The sequence below is a fragment of the Strix uralensis genome, chromosome 9 (genome assembly GCF_047716275.1).
Source record: "Strix uralensis isolate ZFMK-TIS-50842 chromosome 9, bStrUra1, whole genome shotgun sequence".
Classification (NCBI taxonomy): domain Eukaryota; kingdom Metazoa; phylum Chordata; class Aves; order Strigiformes; family Strigidae; genus Strix; species Strix uralensis.
The window spans coordinates 19,287,168-19,308,741 of record NC_133980.1 but is presented as its reverse complement, the minus strand read 5'-3'; the positions used below and the strand labels follow the sequence as shown (position 1 = coordinate 19,308,741).

Here is a 21,574-nt window from a genome sequence, read left to right as displayed (position 1 = left end):
AACACGCTGCATCCTCTGGCAAAAATCGCCTCCTGACAAGTTCGTAACACCAACACTGCCCTAGGCAGATACGGCTTCCCAGGGCAACGAGAGGCATCCCAAAGACAGTCTAGACAAGCTCTCGAAAGCACATCCCAGAACAGAGAAAGGGTGTGGCAGTGTAAGCCTGGTCACAGACAACCTATTGTGACAGCCAGCACGCTCCTGTCAAGATAGCCACAAAAATAATCGTTTCCTGCCAGTTACCATTTGAACCAGACCAGCACTATCTGCCCCGATCTTACACCTTCCCTCAAACTTTGAAATTAACCTGGTATTCCTAGGTCATGTAAGACTAACACCTAATACTGCAATGCTCTAATGGGCAATAGCAGCAAGAGGAGAGATTGCTTTGCTTTTTTTTCAGGTTATAAGGATGGAAAACGTATAAATATGGTGAACATACGAGCCCAGGCACTGTACCGAGACCAGCCCTCAGTGTTCCCTTGAGCCTAGTGAACAAGCAATACAAACAGTAAGTTTATTACACTTACGATGTAAACAGTGGTATGATATTCATCCCCTAATATCACTGCACATATTCATAATAACTACTTAAACTACTGTGATTGCTGCTGCTCAAGTATGTAAAAAACTGCTAAAATCGAGTGTCACAACAAGATTAACTGGGTAGCTACCTACTGGTGCCTGTCTGCACCAAAACAGTCTCCACCTTTCATGAAAGGGCTCACAGGTGCATTGTACTTCATGAGCTCTAAACAAGATATATTTGTTATGTGCTGCATGAAGTTCCCACGTAGCAGAAACATCACGTTGCTTGCAGCAGTGCTCCTACTCATCTTACACGCCTGTAATCAACGTGCAACAGCCTGGTAGAAGTTTTTCCCAAATGAAAAATTAAAAGCTTCAAGGAAAAATAGAACACATCAGTCAATGCCAAAGACACAGTTCATACGGCCCATGTCTTACGCGCTTTGTAACACTGTTGTGAGCATGGGACAGCCACGCTTGGTATCAGCTGAAAGACAAGTGACAGATACAGTGCTCTGAAGGCTGTGAAGTCTGTTTTCCAATTCAAAGCCCCTTCCAAACGAAACTGAATTAACACTCATCACAGCCCTGTGAGGTAGATGCCGTGTTTTGCACGTGGGAAAGCAAGAGCTGGCATGGTTGACTGCCTCAGCCCTAGCCACGGGAGTCATTACTGACCAAACTAGGATTACAACGGGAGTTTCCTGTTCCCAACCCTATGCTACAGCTAACTCACTTTTTCCCCCCCTGCACACACTTCTGAAGCGCGCCTAATTCTTAAACAGTAAAGAAATACAGCGACACGGTAAGCACGAATCGTACCCCCGTCTGAACGGGGGCACCCAAGCGCGCTTTGGCAGCAGCCCGCTGTCGGCGCAGGCGAGGGCCAGCAGCGGGACACCCGCGGGACAGCCGCGGGCCCGCTGCGCTCCCTCCGGGGTGCCGGCGCCGCTGGAACACGCTGCAAACACTAAGGCCAAACGGCGCAACCAACCCACCCCAACGCGGCGCAACCTCCCGCCGCCGCCCGCCCCGCCCCGCCGGCAGCGCTCACGACGAGCGGCCCCGGGCCGCCGCCGTCCCCCCGGACCCTCTCCCCTCGCAGGGACGCCCCGAGCGGGGCCGCCGGCTGCCCCCGCCCCCGGCTCACCTTCCCCGGCCGGCGCCCGGCTCCTACATCTCCTCCCGCTTCTGGAAGCTGATGCTGGCGTACGCGCTCAGGTCGTCGCCGGCGGGGCCGCTCCCGCGAGGCTGGCCCGGGGGCTTCGGCGGCGGCGGCGGCTGCCGCCCCCCCGGCAGCGCGGCGCCCTCGGCGGGGGGGCGGAGGTGGTGGTGGCGGCGGTGGCTGAAGTCCTTCACCAAGTCCAAGTCGATGTAGTTGAGCCCGTTCTCCAGGGCGGGCGCGGCCCCCGGCTCCCGGCGGGCACTGGCGGCGCCGGCCGCCTCCCCCGCGGCGGGCCGCAGCCAGACGTTCTCGAAGGAGGCCGAGCTGTGGCGCTTCACCTCCTCGGCGCCCCCCGCGCCGCCGCAGGGGAAGGGCGCCCCGAGCCCCCCGCCGCCGCCCGCCGCTCCGCGGGCAGCGCTCGGCGTGGACGAGAAGGTCTCGGAGCTGTGCCGCCGCCGGCCGCCCTGCGGGTCGGCGCGGATCACCTTGGCGCTCTGGTTGCGGCCGGGGCTGAGGCTGACGCGGGTGAAGGCGCTGCCCGCGCCGGGGCCCCCGAGCAGCGAGGAGGAGCGCGGCGGCGCCGCCGACAGCTCGGCCGGCGGCCGCGGCAGCTCCGGGGAAGCCGCCACCGTCGTGGTCGCCGTCGCCACCGGCGGGGGCTTCTCGGCGGCGGAGCGGCCCGCCCGCCCGTCGGCGTAGCTGAGCAGGAGGGCGGGCGAGCAGGGGGAAGGGCTGTCGGCGCAGTCCGAGCAGGAGCCCCCGGCGGCGGCGGCGCCCCCCAGCTGCATCGTCACGTAGTCCCGGCCGACGGGGGCCGCGCCTCGGCCGGGCCGCCCCGCGGGGGCCGCCCGCGCGTTTGCGAAGCCGGCGGGGCAGGGGGCCCGGGGCGGCCCCGGCTCCATGTTCATGTACTCCTCGGCGGCCTCGCTGCCCGGCGGCGGCAAGCCCAGCCCCAGGGCGGCCACAGGGAAGGCCGGCTTCTCGCCGGCGATGAACTCGATGTTGACGTACTCGCCGGGGCTCTTGGGCTCCGGGGGCAGGAGGAGCGGGGGCTGCTCCCGGGCCCGCGGCAGGGTGCTGGCCTTGGGGCCGCCCAGCGACAGCCGCGTGGGTCGCGCCAAGCGGCCTTTGGTCTGCACGGCCGTGTCCACCTTGCGCGGGGGCTGCGCTTGGGGCGCGGGGCCGCCCTCGGGGCCGCCGCCGCCGCCCAGGCTGTCGCTGCTGGTGGACGAGGATGAGTCCTCGGCGGCGTAGAGGAGGCGGCCGGGGCCGAGAGCGATGCGGGGCTGGGGGCTGCCCTCCTCGCCCGCCGCCGCCGCCATCCCGCCGCCCCGCCGGTGCACGTGCTTGAAGGAGCGCGGCAGCGAGAAGTAGGAGTAGATGGGTTTGTGGTGGGCCGCGGTAGCGGCCTCCTCGACGCCCGGCTGCCCCGCGCCCCCGAAGTAGCAGTCAGGCGGGGTGCTGGTGGTGGAGCCGCTGGCTGGGGACATGTTGATGTAGTCACTGCCGCCGCAGGGGAGCTTCCCCTCATTGCTCTCCACCGAGAGTTTTGGGTGGTGGCCGGCACCATTTGTCCAGATCTTGCCGTAGCCCGCGGAGCCGCTGTCGGGGGAGTAGCTGCCGCTGGGGGACATCATCATGTAGCCGTTGGAGTCCACCGTGGCTGGAGGGTGGCGGCCCCCCCTGCCAGGGTTGATGATCTGCTGTGGGGCCGACACACTCTTAGGGCTCATGGGCATGTAGTCACCACCCTTGGGGGGCCCCCCACCACTGGGCACAGGGGCTACGCCAGGTGACATAGGCATGTAGCCGTCATCTGTGTGCGGGGCGGAGCTGGTCCGATGATGGCTGCTGTCCAGGTGGTGCATCTCCAGACACTCCTCCGGGTAGGAGTGAGTGGGCACAAAGGCTGAGTGTCGGTAGGAGGGCAGCCGGCTGCTGCCACAGGGGTAAGAAGGCAGCATCTCTGTGTACTCCTCAATGGAGGCCACCGAAGACTGCGAGGGTGTCTTCTGGTGGGAGATGGTGGGCGAAGTGCCTGCAGAGTGAGTCCGCTTCCGGAATGCCTTCTCCAAGTCGGCAACCTCCTCACTACCACCTCGAGGACAGCACGGTGTACTAGGGTAGCGAGACTGCTGCTGTGGGTGGCACGTGCGTGGGATGAAGTGGCCGTTGGGGGCTGCCAGGCTGCAGCAAGAGGAGGCAGTCTTCCCTCCCATGCAGATGTAGTTGAGCTCTTCATCGCCCCGAGCTGGTGGGGTATGTCCCAATGAATCCGGGGTCACACTGCGAAAAGAGCTGCGAAAGTCACACGGGCTGGAACCGTACTCATCAGAAGAAATAAATCCACCATCGCTAGGCGAGCCGGAAACCGAAGCACTAGACCTTCGTGGAAACAGGCAGTCCGAGGTGGAGCCGTGGCCACTAGTGCTGCTAGATGACAGGCTGACCGGACTGGTGGCTGAAGGAGAGCAGCGCGAGGAAGGCATTGGGATGGACCGGCTGTGGTTGAGCGGAGGATGGAGCCTGGAGTTGCCGCGGTGTCTGTGTGAATGGGTCCGGTTGGCACTGGGACTAACCGGGCTACCATCCACAGAGGCAGGCCTCGACATTGTGCCTTCGCCGTCACTCGATGCTCGAACCCGGAAAGAGCTGGGTTTGCCACCTGTACCTCCACCCCCACCACCGGCAGGAGAGGTGGCCGTGACGCTCTCAGTCCTGGACCGGCGGCTGAGCCCCACTTGGCTGGGTGGAGGGTTGTTGACATGGTGCCTGCTGCGAAGAGGCACAGAGATGGGGTTGGAACAGTTTGAGGAGGACTGGCTTTTGCTGCGGGGCCGGAATTCCTCACTCATGGCTCGCATGGCCTCCAGGATGGTTTCATGCATGTTCTGTGCCACCACCGAATCATCCACCTGCATCCAGAACTCGCCAGGCCCAGTCACAGCCGAGCGCCCCACCTCAATGAAGAAGAAGTTCTCAGAGTGACCGCAGCGGCGGATATTGAGCAGCTGCAGCACCACAGCAGCCGCATCTGAATTCAGCTTCACAAAGCTGATGGTCTTGTTAGTCAGGCACAGGCGGTAGATGCCAATCAGGTTCTTTGTCTGGCCTAGGCCCTTAGGCTTCAGAATTACTTGCCAAACTTCCTTAAAAGCTGGGCCAGGGGCTACCTCACCATAGCTGTCCTCACCTGCTTCCCCCAGTCCTGCGTTGCTGCCTCCAAAGGTGACATCGCTGTGGTGGTGGTGGTGATGGTGATGGAGGTGGTGGTGGCCCTTGGCCCTGTTGTGCAACTGCAGCAGCGCTTGGTACCAGCTCTCCTGTTCAGGCTCGCTGTCAGCTGCAATGGCGAAGTGCTCGTCCTTGGTGTAGAGGGCCACCAGGTGCTTGTTCTTGGAGTCAGCCCGTTTGTTGATGTTGAAGCAGCTTTCTAGTGGGATGGAGCGCTTGGGGGCCCCTGACTTGTGTCTCCATTTCTTCTCATTCTCGTAATACTCCAGCCGGGCGGGTCCAGACTCGCTGGCTGCCCTCAGCACGAAAAAGCGTTTATGCATGCTCTTGGGTTTGCGCAAGTAACCCACCTTTCTGACATCTGAGAAGAAGCCCTCGTTATTATCCGTGGGGCTAGCCATGATGAGAGGCAGTGGAGCTGTTACTGCAGCTAGCAGTCCGCAAGCCCCCAAAACAGCCAAGCCAGCTGGAAAAGACAACCACCTAAACCAAAATTCATGCAACAAAAATTAAAAAAAAAAAAAAAAAAAGGCAAAATAGCTCAGGATCCTCTTTTGAGAACGGGACGGGGGAGGGACAGAAGCAGGGTAAGAGCAGCTGTTCAGTGGCAGAGGCAGCTTCCAGCACCAAATCAGAGTTTGCGTTGCTGTTTATGCCCAAATCGCCCTTAGAGGGCTAAGCGCGTCCTTAAAAAGTCCAGTCTCGATCAGTCCAGACGAAAGTCTCGTCCCAAGAGCAGCCGCCGGGAAAGAGAAACGCATCTTCCCTCGCAGGGGTCGGGCTCCGCCGGGGCCGGGAGCGGGGCGGGGGTCCCCTTCCTCCGCTCCCTGCACCCCTTCCCCGTCTCAAGTTTGCCTCCGCGAGTAGCGATTTCTGTTGCAGATTAAATATCCTCTGGGGGGCGGAGATTGTTTTGCAAAGTCCGGGGTTTGCACCCAAAAATACACGCTGCTTCCCCCCCCCTCTCCCCCCTCCCCAAAATAAGAGAAATCCAAAAAAGAAAGCCGCCCACAACACAACCCCCCCCGTCCCCAAATATCAGTGCCGAGGCTGCTGCTGCTGCTCCCGCTCGTGCGTGCGGAGGAGGCTGGCGACCCCATTCAGTCCCATCTCGTTAGGCAGAGAAAGTGCCATTTCCACACACGGCGCAGCCCGGCAGCGGCGGGAGGGGAGGCAGCCCCAGTGCCGAAGGAACATCCTCTCTTCCTCCTCCTCTTCATTCCAGTCGGCAGCGCCTCAGCGGCCGGCGGGGCGGCCCCCTCCCGTGCCCCAGGCCGGCGGGGGAGCGGGCACTGCCGCGGCGACTCCCTCGCCGCCGGCTTCTTCACGGAGTTTCCCGGCGCCCCGCACCGAAACAGGCGGCGGGGGCCGCGCTCGCCAGTCCAGCCCCCTCCGCCCGCCGCCGCCGCCGCGGCTCAGGCTCGCTCCGAGGAGAACAACACGTGACGGCGCCAGTGCGTGGACCATCCCCGGAGCCGCCGCCGCCGCCGCCAGGCTCCCGGCCAGCCCAGCGCCGCGGCCCCGCGGCCCGCCCCGGCGCTCCCCGCCCTCCCTCCCTGCCCTCATTCAGCGCGGCCGCGGGGGCCGCCACCGCCGGGCCCGGCCCCGCGCGCCGCACCGCCCGCCGGGGGCCGCGCCTCCATTGGTGCCTCCGCCTGTCCGTCACGGCGGCGGCGGGGGGCGGCGCCCGGCCGGGCTGAGGCGCGGCGCGTAGTAAGGAGGCGTAGACGCCATTCAGCGGCGTGTTATTTATAACCGCCGCCGGCAGCCTCTGCAGTGTGGCGGCTTGCGCCGCGGCGGGCCCGGCCAGGCGGAAAGCCTCCGCCCGCCCGCCTTCCCTACCACAGCCCGTGTCGTGGCCCCGCATGGCGGGGCAGGCCCCAGCGGGGAGCCGCCGCCGCCCTTAACGGCCGACCCTCAGGGCGAGGCTGCCGCGCGCTCGCCGCCGTGAGGGAGCGGCGGAGCCGCGGCCGCCGCCCGTGGCGGGGGCGGGGGGGTCCCGCCGCCCGGGGCCAGCGGGGCTCGGCGGGCGGCGGCAGGCCGCTGCCCTCCCCGCGCGGCTGGGGCCCGTCCCGCTCCTCGGGAACCGCTTCCGGCTGATACGTGGCCCGAAGCGGCGCGGTCCCCGCGCGGCGCGGCCCCGGCGCTCCCCGAATAAAGACCCGGCGAGGAGCGGGGCGTCTGGCACTGCCCCCGCGGCCTGCGGCAGGGCGGGCCCGGGAAGGGCCCCGGAAGAATTCTTCGCGCGTAGTGTCAGGCAGTTAACCGTATTTCCCCGGATCATTATATACTAAATTAAACTGAATATTCAAGGCGATCTGCTGTTTACACGGCTGAGATGTACAGTCCGCATAACTTTTACCTCTTACGTAGCAAAAAAGTGTTGCAAGCCAAGTCTAAAAAATATATTGCTCAATGCTGCCATCTCCAGGACAGTTCAAAACTGTCTCAGTTCATTTCTTGGGCATTCAGGAGAGAGGACCCGCTCCTGCGTTTTACCTCCTGGGTTTTTGTTTGGTTTTTAGTGTGGTTTTCCTCACCGCTCCCCCCCTTCCCCGGCGCCGTTTCTCTTGACTCCGGCTACCGCGTGCAGTGGGGTGGATCTTTGACCCGGCCGTTACTGGCCCTGCCCTGCCTGAGCAGGCTGTGCCACCCTGGTTAGAGGTGAAAGTGTGATAGCAAAGCTCATACCTACTCTTAAGGTTGAAATGCAATACAGAATGATAGTCTGGTTTGGATTTATGGAGGTCCACAGATGGAATAAATCATAGAATCATCGTGGAATCCTAGAATGGTTTGGGTTGGAAGGGACCTTAAAGATCCTCTCGTTCCAAGCCCCTGCCATGGGCAGGGACACCTTCCACTAGATCAGGTTGCTCAAAGCCCCGTCCAACCTGGCCTTGAACACTGCCAGGGAGGGGGCAGCCACAGCTTCTGTGGGCAACCTGTGCCAGGGCCTCACCACCCTCACAGTGAAAAACTTCTTCCTTACATCTAATCTCAATCTACCCTCTTTCAGTCTAAAACCGTTACCCCTGGTCCTATCTCTATGTGCCCTTGTAAAAAGTCCCTCTCTGGCTTTCTTGTAGGCCCCCTTAAGTTAGAGGCTTTTCTAATGCATCTGCATTACAAAATTTGTTGTCAGGGAGATCATGGTTGTACAACTTGAGACAAGAAGTTAGTTGGTCAAAAGGTGAAAAATTCTGCTGAAACAGTTGTAGAAAAACACAGGGAACCCAGAGAGGACAACGGGCAGCACTGCAAGCCACCCTCTCATCTTACCCTAGAGATAACACCATAACACATAGCCTTGTTTAAAGGTGTTTACCAAACACCGGATGACAGTTTGTAATGTAGGAGCAGAGTCTAGCTGGTAAGACACCAGGAATGAGAAGGACAGATAAATAATAATCCACACTGTAACAATAACCTATATCATCACCTCATTCTTTCCTCCACTTCACACTGTAGTTCCTTGTGACAAAACCAAATATTTGTATTGAGAATAAATCCATTATATGTATCTTGAGATAAAGCTTACTACAAACCACACATACTTCCATCTTCAACAAGTAGAATGACAGGAAACTGCTCCCCCAGCCCATGCCATGGAGCCGCAGGACAGAATTGCAGCCTCAAGGCATATTAACATCAGCTATCGTGACTATCATTAATGACAAGGTATGTTTTGTGGGCACCATCAACATACACACATTGCGCTGTACATGCTAAAAAGGCAGTGAGTCCTGTGGCAAGAACATATCTCCTAAACCTCCTCTCCCTGTCCCTCCGCAAGCATGGGAATGCATGTTTGTGCACAGAATATATGTAAAACTTTTAAAATTAAACATTTTGTCCATACTAGGTAAGATTATTAATACTAAATAATCACTTGTATTTGTTCTGCCCCATTCTTTCCTTTGGCAAGTGATACACTGATATGCACATGTAAGTGGAATGATCTCTTGATGGAGAATAATAACCACCTGATTTGCATTGTGTTGCACAAGGGAACGTGGATTTGTGGGTAGAAGCAGGAGACAGTCCTAGAATCACAGAGTATCTCAAGTTGGAAGAGACTCATGGACCATCAAGTCCAACTTTCTGCTCCTCACAGGGGTACCTAAAACTAAACCATATGTCTAAGAGCATCGTCTAGGCACTCCTTGAACTCTTGACAGGCTTGATGTCATAACCACTTCCCTGGGGAGCCCGTTCCAGTGACCGACCACCCTCTTGGTGAAGAATACTTCCCTAACGTCCAGTGTGAACTTCCCCTGACGCAACTTCATTCCATTCATACCATGTCCTGTCCACAGTATGGGGACAGACAGTGTGTTTAAATGTGCTCCATTCACCTTGGGAACATTCTCTTCAATTAGAACTGATTTTGCAGATAGCAACATTTGGTTGTTCTTACCTGGTTTTCAAGGGGATTCAGTAAATGTCCCAGAAGCGTTTTCAAACTTTATGTACAGATTCATGTCCTTCATCCAGCAGAAATAACAGGTGAAAACTAATACTTCCAGCATATTTTGAAAACTCTTTTTGTAGAAATAGTTTGCATCATACCAGACCACATCTTGGAATTGTTTTCTTGCTCTTTGAGTTCCAAAGCACTTCTCTGTAAGGTACACAACTATGCACACCAGCACACCAAAGAGAAGAATGTGCTCTTGCTTTTCCTATTTAAATACTCCTCCTGCTTTGACAGTGAGCTATGGAGAATTCAGGCTATGCAATTAATTGCAAAAGGGGTTCACATACTAGAATGTCCTGGCAGAAAATCAAGACGTTTAATTCCCTGTATAAATACCCATAACTATCACACTACATCGCCATCTCTCTGTACAAGAAATTCAGCTTCAGTAAACGTGAACGAAATGGAGGTTGCTATTTTAGTATCCATGTCCAAACCCTAAATTCCATACAACCAAGTTTCTGCAGTACCCTCCATCTCCATGTTCAGACCACACACCTCAGAATACAATGGAACTAACCATGTTTTGGAGACAATATAATTATTTGATATAGAGAAGGGAAAGGAGTATAATAGAACAGATAAGGATCAAAGTTCCTGTTTTTTATCTGCCTTAGTAAGTGGTTGAAGATGAATTTAGCATAGGGTAATCCTATGAAGCATAAGGTGCTTTAAACAATTAGTTCCTATTGTGTCACTACTGAACCTGGCAGAGGAGATAGGTAAGGGCCATGAGATAATCAAAACTTGTGTTTTGGTAATGCTGCATTGGTGGAATGGCATCTCAGGAAGGCCACTAAGTATCCAAAATTAATTAAAGATGTAGTGCTGCTCTAAATTACAACAAGGACTAGTTTTCTCTTGAAGCCACCTTTACCTGTTCACACAGAGACTCTCAGCTAGCTGCAAAAAAAAGAGGGTTTGGATAAATTATATTTCTAGCTTATGGTGGCTTTTTTTAACATTTGAATGAAAAATGGAGTGAAAGTAGGAGTTAAGACTAAACATGCACCCTTAATGCAGACCCTTAATGACATCCCCAATAGCAGCCCACTCCTGTTGCACCCAAACAAGGTGAGCAGGGCAAGCCAGTGACAGAAACCAGAATCACAGAATAGCTGAGGTTTTGAGGAAACTGGAGATTGTCTAATCCACCCCCTGCCCCCATTTTAAGCAGGGTAAAGCACAGCAAGTTGCTCAGGCCCTTGTCCAGTTGGGTTTTTAATATCTCCACAAGTAGAGATCCCACAGCCTCTCTGGGCACCCTCACATCAAGAAAGATTTTGCTTACATTTAAATAGAATTCCCCGTATTTCAGTTTGTGCCCATTGCCTTTTGTTCTGACACCGGGCACCATGGAGAAGAGCCCAGCTCTCTGTCCCTCCCATCACATCGACAAAGTTATGTTCTGGCCCTTGTTCCAAGGTTGATTTGATTGCATATTTTATTTGTTTAAGCTCATTTGTAGTATTTACTTTTCTACATTCAACAGTAAGGATGAAACTTGCGTAACTCCTCCTTCAAAAATAGTGTGGTTGACTCTAAACTAGTTAAATCATTACTTAAGTAAACAAGTTGTTTAATTTCTCTGTTAAAGGAATGGTAGTAATATCATGACTATGTTGGAAATGCAAAACAACAGATCTTACATCCCTGACTTCTACTGTCATCTCTGAGGCAAATCTAGAACACATATGGAATGACTAATCACACTCTTCAAATGTATTACATTATGAACAGTAAGCATATCTGATTGTTAGCAGCTGTATTCCACTATCACAGTAACGAGAACTAGAAAAGTCTAAGTCATCGTTTCCATACGTCAGTTATTAGGATTGTTTCTATAGTGTATTACCCAGTTCATGGGTAAAACAGTTTTACTTTATATCAGCATTTAGACAGAGCACATACATTAATTATATGAAATATTTAAATTATGTTCTAGTGGTCAATTAACCAGCTTTCATCTTAAAAAACACATTATTAATTCACAAAGATCATATTTTTTTTTTATTTTTCTACCTCCCTAAGTACCTTCGTATGTCTCTGTTTAAAGAAGCCAGAAAAGATAAAACATCATTCCTATGCTTTCCGTGAGGGAATATGGATATCCCACTGAAGTATCACTAAACTAACAGGAAGCTAAGCATTACTTTCAGATAATTCCCAGACTACACTGATCAACCTTCAGCTCTGCATCTATTATCTTTAGATTTCCATCTTGTATTACATTCAGAAAAGGTTTCGATGCTTCACAGACTTTTTTTTTTTTTGGCTTTAATTCTGTTTCCTCCACCACACACAAAATTGCCTGGAGCATGGCTTTCAGAAGGGAAGTTACAGAAACTTTTATCCAATTTATAATCATTTTTGTCTCTGCTTGGCTTAAAGCATTGGTCTCAAGCAGTTTTTTACTGAGTAAGGGAGTTTCATAAGTCCATGGGGTTTTGTTTTGGTTTTTACCACTGTGACAAAGTCCACAGAGGTATGAAAATGAAAGCCAAATAGAAGGATTTGCCCATGGTTACTTGGTGATAGCAGCGTGTCTTGGTCTTGCTGAGTCAGCTTTATTTCATCTTTTATGTGTCACGGTGTTTAACCATCAATAATAGCTAAAGCAGACAGTAGTGTGTATGTTATTGCCAGCAGTGATATTTAGAAATTACAGACTAAAAGGAGAAAAGGTGTTGATCCCTGCAGGATCCCATGGGTGAGAGCCTTCTGAGGCAAGAATCAGCTACATGTCCTGCTCGCTCTGCTGGAGAGGAGTGAATGAAGCCAGGCTGTGCTGACCCATCTGCTCCTACTACACGCCACTGAGGTGGGTTAACTGTACTTTGCGGTCCACTGTGTCAGAAACTGCATGGAAAGTGTTCAGCATCAAGTGAGAGATCCTCCCTTTGGCCATAAGGAAGCTACCTGTAACCGTCTGTCTTTGCTGCTAGTCCTTGCGCTGCGGTGTGGTCTCAGGGCTGATTACTTTCAAGCAGGATGCGCTGCTGGTGTTTGATCATTACCAATTTCTCAGTTGTGTTAAATCAGGAATGGGGGACTGAAAATGGAATAACAGAACAAAATAGTAAGCAATGGTTTCCAGAGAAAAAGAAGTATTACTGTGTTTTTCAAAGAGTTTAGCAGTTGAGCTTATCTAAAGACCTAGCTTATGTCCAGTGATGTGGACAAATTTAGTGATTCTTATCAACCCAGGAAGGCATGGACTCATTTCACAGACTCCAGCTGTGATTCAGGGTTCCTTGAGCTTTCACTTGTGTGATAGGATCAAGCTTAATCATGGCCTGCTGATCATAAATGGAACATACTTTCTTGGCCTCTGCTCTTTCAAAGAATTACTAAAGGTTCAAAGAGTTGCAGAAAAGCGTCATGACACTATTGATGCTGGGCAATAAAATGTAAGCGTAAACGCGTGCAAGAAAAAGCAGTTCTGTCTCTACATATTCAGTTACAGGCTGAGTTAATTACAGCTACTTTTGAAGAAGCTTTTGGAACTGTAAGAGGTAGCTGTAAGAAAACATCAGCTCGATACTCTTATGCAGTCAAAAAGCAAATAGAACATTAGGAATTATCATGTAAAGGATAGAAAACAGAGAACAATTCTTTTAGATGTATAATCTATTGTGCACCTTGTCCTTGCCTACTGTAGGAAAAAAATCTACTTTCTGGTCTTGAAAACAGTATTAAAGATTTGGAAAGAGATAAGAGTAGATGATCAGAGATATTCTGCTAGCTCAGTTTGAGCTAAGATTTTTCAGTCTGGAAAAAGAGTGCCTGAGAGAAGGGATGTGACAGATAGAGAAATATCATTATTGGCATGGAGAAGGTGAAAAAGGATTGATTGTTCCAATACAAAATATAAAGGACACGGACTAAAACTAGAAGGTTCAAATCAAATACTAAGTTACTTCTTCAGACAATGTCAATCAAGCTGTGAAATCTTTGCCACAGGATGCTGTGACTTGAAAAATCAGTGGACAAATATCTGGGTAAAGTCTGTCCATGCAATACAAAGACACTCCAGCCAGCTCTGGAACTGCACACGGTCCAGATCTGCAGAAGCTGGGAGTGTGTTCTGGGTAAGTGCCACTATTTATGGGTCTTACTCCTCTGCACGCCTCTGTTGTCAAATAGCAGCCTAGATGGACCTTGGTATGATGCAGAGCACACATCATTATGCTTTTAAGATTAATTTCACTTGATCCTTTAAGAGTTCTTTGATAACTCTTCACACTTTCCATGCTTGAATCCATAGCCTAGGCTGTGCACAGCCTCCTATAGTATGACAAAGTTCTGTAAGAACTGCTGTTATTTGTGAGCTGTAATTTGACTCAAAATTTGCATTAACAAAATTGTACCACCAGTTGAAAGGGACTGCAGAACTAAATTTTGGACTCAGTTTAATGAAAATTCATATTCATGGTGCAGAATGGGGATTAGTAATCTAAGTACATTCCGATTTTAAAGTTCTTATTATTCAAATGCTTCAGGTTCTTCTTGGTCAGGAAGCAAAAGCTACTAACATTCACTTCCTAGCCAGTAAGAATCAAAGTAAGTCTATCCCAAAAACCTCATTATTTGAAAATAGTTAAGAGTATTAGATTGCATGTAATGTGTTTTGAGATCACACTGGCAATACTGCACCATTAGTTTTCACTGGACAACTTTTGGAACTTGCATTCTAATAAATCTCTGTTATCCCTCTTGTATATATTGCCTATTGATTTTTTTGTTGTTATGAGAGATAACTTTTAGAAGGTTTTGCCAGACTAAAGAAATGTTGAGATTTCAAAGCACAAGCTCAACAGGATATATCTCGATAATCCTCCAGACACAACATGGCATAGGGTTAAGAGAGGTATCATCAAGTCCAGACTCTGAGTAGTCTCCAGAGTTAGAGCATAACAAATGATGAAGCAGTGCAGATGAGGACATCCCATTCCATCTTTCAATGAGTTACTGCATTGTACCATTTTAATATACCAAAGAAAAAGACAAAATTTAGTTTCCTTCATTCAGAGAAATTCATATGCGCATTTGTAAAATAAAGCTTTCCACATTTAAGAATCACACACAGTTGTAAACAGTGATATTAATCCTACATTATTTAAAAAGGAACATTTAGGAACCTGCCAAATATCCTTTTAAGTTACTGCAGTAAGAAATCCACTGACTTTAAAAAGAGCTATTGGACAGGGAATGATTCAAAGTACAAATTAAATGACTTGCTTAGAATCCCATACCTCTCCTAAACCATACTATCGCAGCAGTTTCTGGGATGAAACCCAGAAAATATCCCTGTGCTAGTGTGTGATGCAAGCAGCACTGATATAGTAATTTCACTATTTATCCATTGGTTTTCATTACACTTTTCATGTAAAAAGCTTTTGCATATTGGAATCAATATTACAGAAAACGTAATCATGATGCCTTCCATAGCAAATGGCCTTTCTAGGATCGTCTGAACTGGACTCATCTTGGAATCACCTTAACTGCATGTAGTCTTCATCTGTTACCTCTTCCTATTTGCAGATTTCTGCTAAACATTTTTAACCATTACCCCCATAAGGAAGCTTTACATCAGGGATCAAGAAGTTATCATCCAAAGTCTGGTTTTCCCTTGATTTCTAGATGCACCTGTAGCTGATTCAAGTGCAGGTCATTAACTGCAGTTTTTCAGGCAGCCCTCTTTAAATATAAAAATATGGTATTTAGGGAGGATTTGCGGGGTGGATGGCGGGCGTGTATCAAGCACTAAAAAATATTTACTGCCATATGCCCACTGATGAGTAAGTATGCCTGCAAGTTCATACATTTTATCATGCAAAGGCAGGCATTGGAAGAGTTTAAATCCCATTTTGACATTATTCAATTTTCTTCATACTTTCAGGACTCAAAATTTTCATGACTGATCTCATACAAAAAGCAAATTTAGGAAATCTTAGACAAAATCCGATCAATTGTTTTGAGTTCTGTCTGCATGAAAAATAACCCAAACTACATTTTTCTTTTTTACCACTATTCATATGTTTCCTTCTCTAGCCTGCTCTGAATAGTCTAGTCAAAATCCATTAATTTCTCTCAACTCCTACTTAGTGCAGGTCTGCTGTATAAAATGAAAGGCACCACATACATTTAAAATGTTACCACAGTAATTACCGCTTAAATGATACATGCCAAATTAGAACAGTCATTTTTGGGGACATCACTGAAGAAACTGGTTTCAGCCTAATGGAAGTTAATAAGTGCTACTCACTTGGAACATTGTTACTATTATTGCTTAAATAAGGTCAAATTTAATTAATAGGTCACGAGCAAGAATATTCTCAAAAATGCCTGCTGATCCTGGTTCCTGCAAATATTTTATAGACTGGGCTGAAGGTGCAGAGAGAACCACTGCAGGTGCTCCTCCAGAAGGACCAGGGACCACGGATGACATCCACCAGTCTTGTGCAAACACTTGGGATATGCTGAACATCTGAAATGGCACCGGTCCCTCAGGACTGGGCACCTGCCCCATAGCATTTAAATGTCTTTGTCACCCCAAAGAGGTGCTTGGAAATACTGATTTCTCAGATTAGAAATACTGACCTGATTCAAGAGCATAGAACAGCTAATTGCATGTGAAGTAATGGGGTTTGGGGTTTTGAGGTTCAGGAATGCCAAACAATATGGATTATGTTTCCAGAAACACACACATCAATGGGACTCCCATCAATGGAAACTATTCTATTTGATGACGAATTTAGTAGTGGTAATAGCACTTTTTTTTTTTTTTTTAAGATACAAATGAGCAAGAAAATCCAATGTGAAGAAATGTTAAGTTTATCTGCCTTCTTAAAACGTTATTTCTCTATTTACATTTTAGAATGTCAAATCTTTTAGAACTGTGCAAGAAAATCAGACACTGGTCCCAGAAAGCCAGCAGTTTTGCCCTGTAGGCTAAAATTTCTAATGATTTTTTTTTTCAATTATTGTAGACTTGTACATACATTAAATTACTGAAATACTCAGAGTTGGTTTATTATGTGTCTGAGATCTACCAGGTTCAAAAAAGACTAATAGAATAACGGGTTTTGGTTTTAATCTTCAATCCTCTATCTGAGGTGGTCTGAATTAGAGATGACTTTAGGACTATCATAAAAAAGGTCCAATTTGTATCTTTTGAGCAAAGCAGGCAACTTGAATGTATGCAGCTAGAAGCTGCTTACCAAACTGGTATGTACTTTTATTCCTAAATAAATCTGCCAAACAGTGCTGTTCCATAATTTGTTTCTAGCAAGTACTTTGAAGAATTGCTATTTAACAGATACTGGAACTTCCTTCCAAAAATTGTCTTTTGAGATTTTTGGGAGCTTAATGAGAGAGGAATATATCCTTCTTTCTGAATATCAGAAACAAGAAGATAGGAAACAGCCTGTCATCCAAGTACAGTGTTGATCTTGCCTCAAAACAATTGAGCTCATTTTTTAATATAAAATATATTTTTTTTTGTATATCGGTTCAAACTCCATTTCATTAGTAAACTGAGGAGATCCAAATTACTGTTCATTCCAGAGCCAAGGTAAACTGTTTCTGTTTACAGTGAAAATATTCCAGCAGAAAGGGAAGTGTAGTATATATAGAAAGAAAAGGAAGTACTAATTTATGCATACATTTATCTGGAAAAGCTGTACTAGTTGAATTAAGGAAAATCTCACTGAGTAGACTGAGACAGAAACCATTAACTGTAAGGCAAATATTACAAATCATTCACCTAAGAGTTTGATTTTTTTAATCCTGGTAGCTCTTTTAGAAGATGTATACCATGTCACATCCAATTCACAGAGCGTCTGAAGTTACACAGTTAGGATAAAGGGGCTCTGCTGTATCTGTATGGGAGTTCTCAGGCTCTTCCATTCTCTCCTGTTTCTCAGTCAGGATCTGTACTCACCCTAAGACCTGCATCTTAACAAACCTTACAGCTACAATTTATAAATAAATTCTGACTAGCTGCTATTATTGTCAGCAGCAATTGCTTTTCTCAAAATTTAAGCCAAGTTATCTAAACGAAGTGGCATCTGGTCTCCTTAGTGTGTGTGCTAAAATTAGAAAAACACTACTTGCTGCCCTCATACCATACTCAGCATGACGTAGGTAATAGAAGTAAAGCTGGATTTCCACCTCTTTCACAGACTGCTCCTATAAATTTAAATAAAAATTTGAGCTGACAAATCCATTTTCTTAAAACAAAATAACATTTTTTGTTAACTGGACACCAAAAGCCAGATCTTTAAAGAAATCCAGGTGCCTAATTCTCATTAATTTCAAAGAGAACAGAGAAATTTTGTTGCAAGTAAGATGGCCCATGAAAATTCTAATAAGTAATTTGTAATGCTAATAATTAAAATAAGTAAATTTCTTATTTATTTTGCTATGCATTCACATACAACCTACACACAAGTATTAAATAGCAGTATTGATACATACAACAAGTTAAATACATGAATACAACATATTACTCTAGAGTTATTGCTATCAGGTGATTTTCTACTGCTGAAAATTATTTTCCATCTATTTGGCTTGCACAGTGCTACAGCAGCTTCAACCATTTAACAGTCTCTGCTGACAACCAGAAGGTCTCCATGCCTATTATTCTCTGCTAGCTTTTCTAATCAGTTTAATACATTAATTCTTGAGGATGTTTTAGTTAATTTACATTAATACATACTCCCCTCCTATTACGTTATTAAATGCATTATTTTTTACAAAGCATTACTGGTGATTATTAGTAGCCAAGAGATTCAGAGAACACTGTCCTTGCCATAGAGTCCAGAAAAACAGAGGGTCTATGAGCACCCTGTTTCCATGGTCTCATACAGATTTATACACTGATGTTTTTATTGAAAGTACAGCAAGTAACTGTTTCTCACCCAAGACATGAGACCAGCTATGGAGAGGAGGGTGTCAACGTGAATAACATCTGCATTTTTTTCCCCTGATATAGACAGGAAGAAAACATTTATCAATTGACGGATTTAGGTAGACTGCAAGGACACAGCAGAGCCCAGCTGTAAAATCTGACCATGCTCTTGACTTTGCATCCTATGTTTGATAAAGCCAGAGCTGAAGGCCTAAAACTCAAGGGCTGAGTTGCAGAACACAAAGTTGAGGTTTGCTCATTCTATAGTTTTTACATATGAGGCTACTCCCTGCAGAAATCCTATCTTTGTTCTCCTTGACTTTGAGAGCTCTTAGTTCAAGGACCAGATTTCATGTGAATATAAAGCAGTTTCTCACCCAAGATCTCCCCAGTTTTGCACCATTTAGATTTATCTAGCTGTTTGGATCACTTCTGTATTTATTGTTTCATGTTACAAGTATAAAACTAGTGTAAGTACTGTGAAGTAAAATATTTGCCTTTATTCAGTATATTTTCCACCCTATCATTTCCTTGTTTTTACTGTCAGCATTCACAGAGGCTGCCTCCAGACACCCCTTCTGTGTCCATCTGCAGTTCTTCTGCTTGCTTTCTCAGAGAGAAATCTTTAAGGATCACACAATTTTCCAATTTGAATATTTTTACCAAAAAGAAAACCTGAACATGATACTAAGGATATTCCAATTTCTGCAGATGACTACAATTGCCTTACTTCTTCCCCCTTTCATAGGATTAAACTATAAACATGAATATAGTTACTAGAAATAGCAGAAGAAACAGACAAATCAGTCTAAAAATAGCACCCAGGAGATAGCAACAAATGAATTTTGAATTTCATATGAGGACAGGATACCTCTTGGGCTTTTTAAGCCTTTAAAAATTATTTAGCAGTGATGACAGATGCAAGACTGACATCTCAATACAATGAAACCCTCATTTTATCCATGCTATCAGCAAGGCTCCAGTTTTTGCATGATTCTATAGCTATGCAGTTTGTTACTGAATTAATTCCTTCCTATAGAATAGTGACTAATAATCCCAGCTTCTGTTGTTTAAAACAGATGTTTCTGGCCACACAATGACAAAGATCAACTTAAATACATGAACAGAGAGTATAAATAACATCTTCCTGAGTCTGCAGAACCACCTGAAAAAATTTAATGGAGAGGTCTGCTTCCCCCTAATCATTTGAAAGGGTTGTCAAGTCTGGAACTGAAAGATAAGTTAAAGTGTTGCCCTCAGTAATTATTTCTATATGGAGAATTTCAGCAGAAGCATCCAGCTTTTGTTCTTAACCTCTAGTCCAAAGCTGTCCACATGGTGGGAAAAGCAATAAAAAAATTAATATCCCAGAGGAATTCATTCTCATTATGAAATGCTTCCATATTTAACTAACTTCAAATGTCTTCTTTTAATTAAGTTACTGTAGAATATCCAGTTTCTTCATTAGAGTGCTGTAGCAAACTTGGTATAAAACATAGGTCCAGCTTGCTAAACAGCATTAGTGTCCTAAACACATGTGCACCAAGGTCCTGCATATATGTGCTACAGCAGACAGAGTACAGCATCACCAATCAGCCACAGTCGTGTTCTGGTTTTGGTAGGAATTACCCTCACTACCTTCCTTTTATTGCCAGAGAGCTCTAAAAACCAAGGTATGAAAAGATACTAGTCATGCTCTCCCTCTCAGCTGAACCTGGCAACTCTGATACTGGCATCAGTCACTTCAGAATGAGAATAAACCCATCAGTTACTTTATAGGTGTCCTCTTTATGAGGATTACATCTGATGAATTGGATTGCAGTGTCTGCCTCTGCCATCCAGTTGGCAATTTGCACAGTGCTTCTTGCCCCAACAGAGCAGCAATACAACACGGATACCTACCCCATGGTCTGCGAGTCCTGTATTTTATATCTGCCTTTTGCACATCAAAGCTCAAAAGAGAACACATGCCTATATGAAATAGGTATATACTTTGAAGCTTTAAGACCTGCAAGTGAAATATATCTGTTCAGAAGTGCAAAGTCTTCACCAAGGAGTAGAGGCTTATCAGGGTAACTGGAGAACTGCAGTCAGCTCTGGGGAAGCAGACTTATACAGCCAAGACTTTTTTAATCTGTGATGGCAGTCCTCCTCAATAGCTGCATTTCTCAGAAATGAAGTGACCAACCTCCTGGATGAAACTCTTGTAAGCAGAAAACAAAGCCACCAAAACCTGTTGGCTTGAAACTCCTCACCCAGATAAAATTAGAAGGACCACAAATTGAGGTTTAAGTGTTAAAATAATTTAACTGTGCTTTCTCACAGCAACAGTTAATAGGAACAAAGGATAGAATACAAAAGACTGAAATAGGAGCTAAGAAATACTGGAAATAGACTCCAAAATCAGACACAGTGAAAGCCTGGCCCATGCATATGCCTCCCCTCGCCTTGTGAACAGTTGAGATGAGACCATTGAGTTCTGTGGTTTCAGTACCTGAGAACTGGAATACTACGCTAATAGCTGTAATTATACCATTTTATGTGTGTTTCCAGGTCATTAGGGACACCATCAAGATTTTTCACTGTAGGAGCACACAATTCCCACTGAAGTCACCTCACTGGGAAGAGGGTCAGATATTATTCAGTCTAAGAAACAACCCATCTCTTCTGTATATCTGCCTTATTCAGTATGCGAGTTGGACTATGCCAAATGAACACTGCAAAGGGCATAAGCCCACAGGCCAGCTCCGGGCTAAATCTTTTCCCACAGTTGCATGAAAGGTAAGTAATTTCGGTGGAATCAGCAATGAGTTTGATTCTACAGCGGTGCAATATTCAGTAAATGTCGTCTTTAGTGCACAGTGTGAGAGACAGATCTGTTGCCATTGACCTTAATACTACCGATCACTATGCAGTTTGTTGAGTAAGCACTGTGTAAGTGAGCAAATCAGAAGCATATCCTCTGAATAAAGATAACGCTACATCAATATAACATTATTTTAAGCTTCCATTAACAACCCCAAAATATTTGTTAAACTAGTAGAAATTGCACCCTGTGAAGCCCTCTTTCACTTCAGGTCTAATGCAAAAATTCTCTGCAGAATGATCTCACAAGCAAAGAATGCAGAATCATATAAGCAACAAGGAACATATATAGGGTTTGCATATATAATCTTAACTTTGTCATCTCCAGACCTTTATGAAAACATAGGTTTTTTTCCTAGGAGATTTTAATCCTTCAAAAATTTCT

The 21,574-nt window shown here is 47.2% G+C and overlaps 1 protein-coding gene across 2 annotated transcripts in view; it reads right to left on the bottom strand.

The window, feature by feature from the left end:
* IRS1 (insulin receptor substrate 1) overlaps window positions 1-5,886 on the bottom strand; it is a 56,812-nt gene extending 50,926 nt beyond the window's left edge. For both annotated transcript variants that reach the window (XM_074877679.1, XM_074877680.1), the window contains exon 1: window positions 1,682-5,886. In XM_074877679.1, the coding sequence (XP_074733780.1) occupies window positions 1,705-5,331 (3,627 nt within the window). In that variant the 5' untranslated portion in view covers window positions 5,332-5,886 and the 3' untranslated portion in view covers window positions 1,682-1,704. The remainder of the gene's footprint in view (window positions 1-1,681) is intronic.
* Between the last annotated feature and the right edge of the window lie 15,688 nt (window positions 5,887-21,574).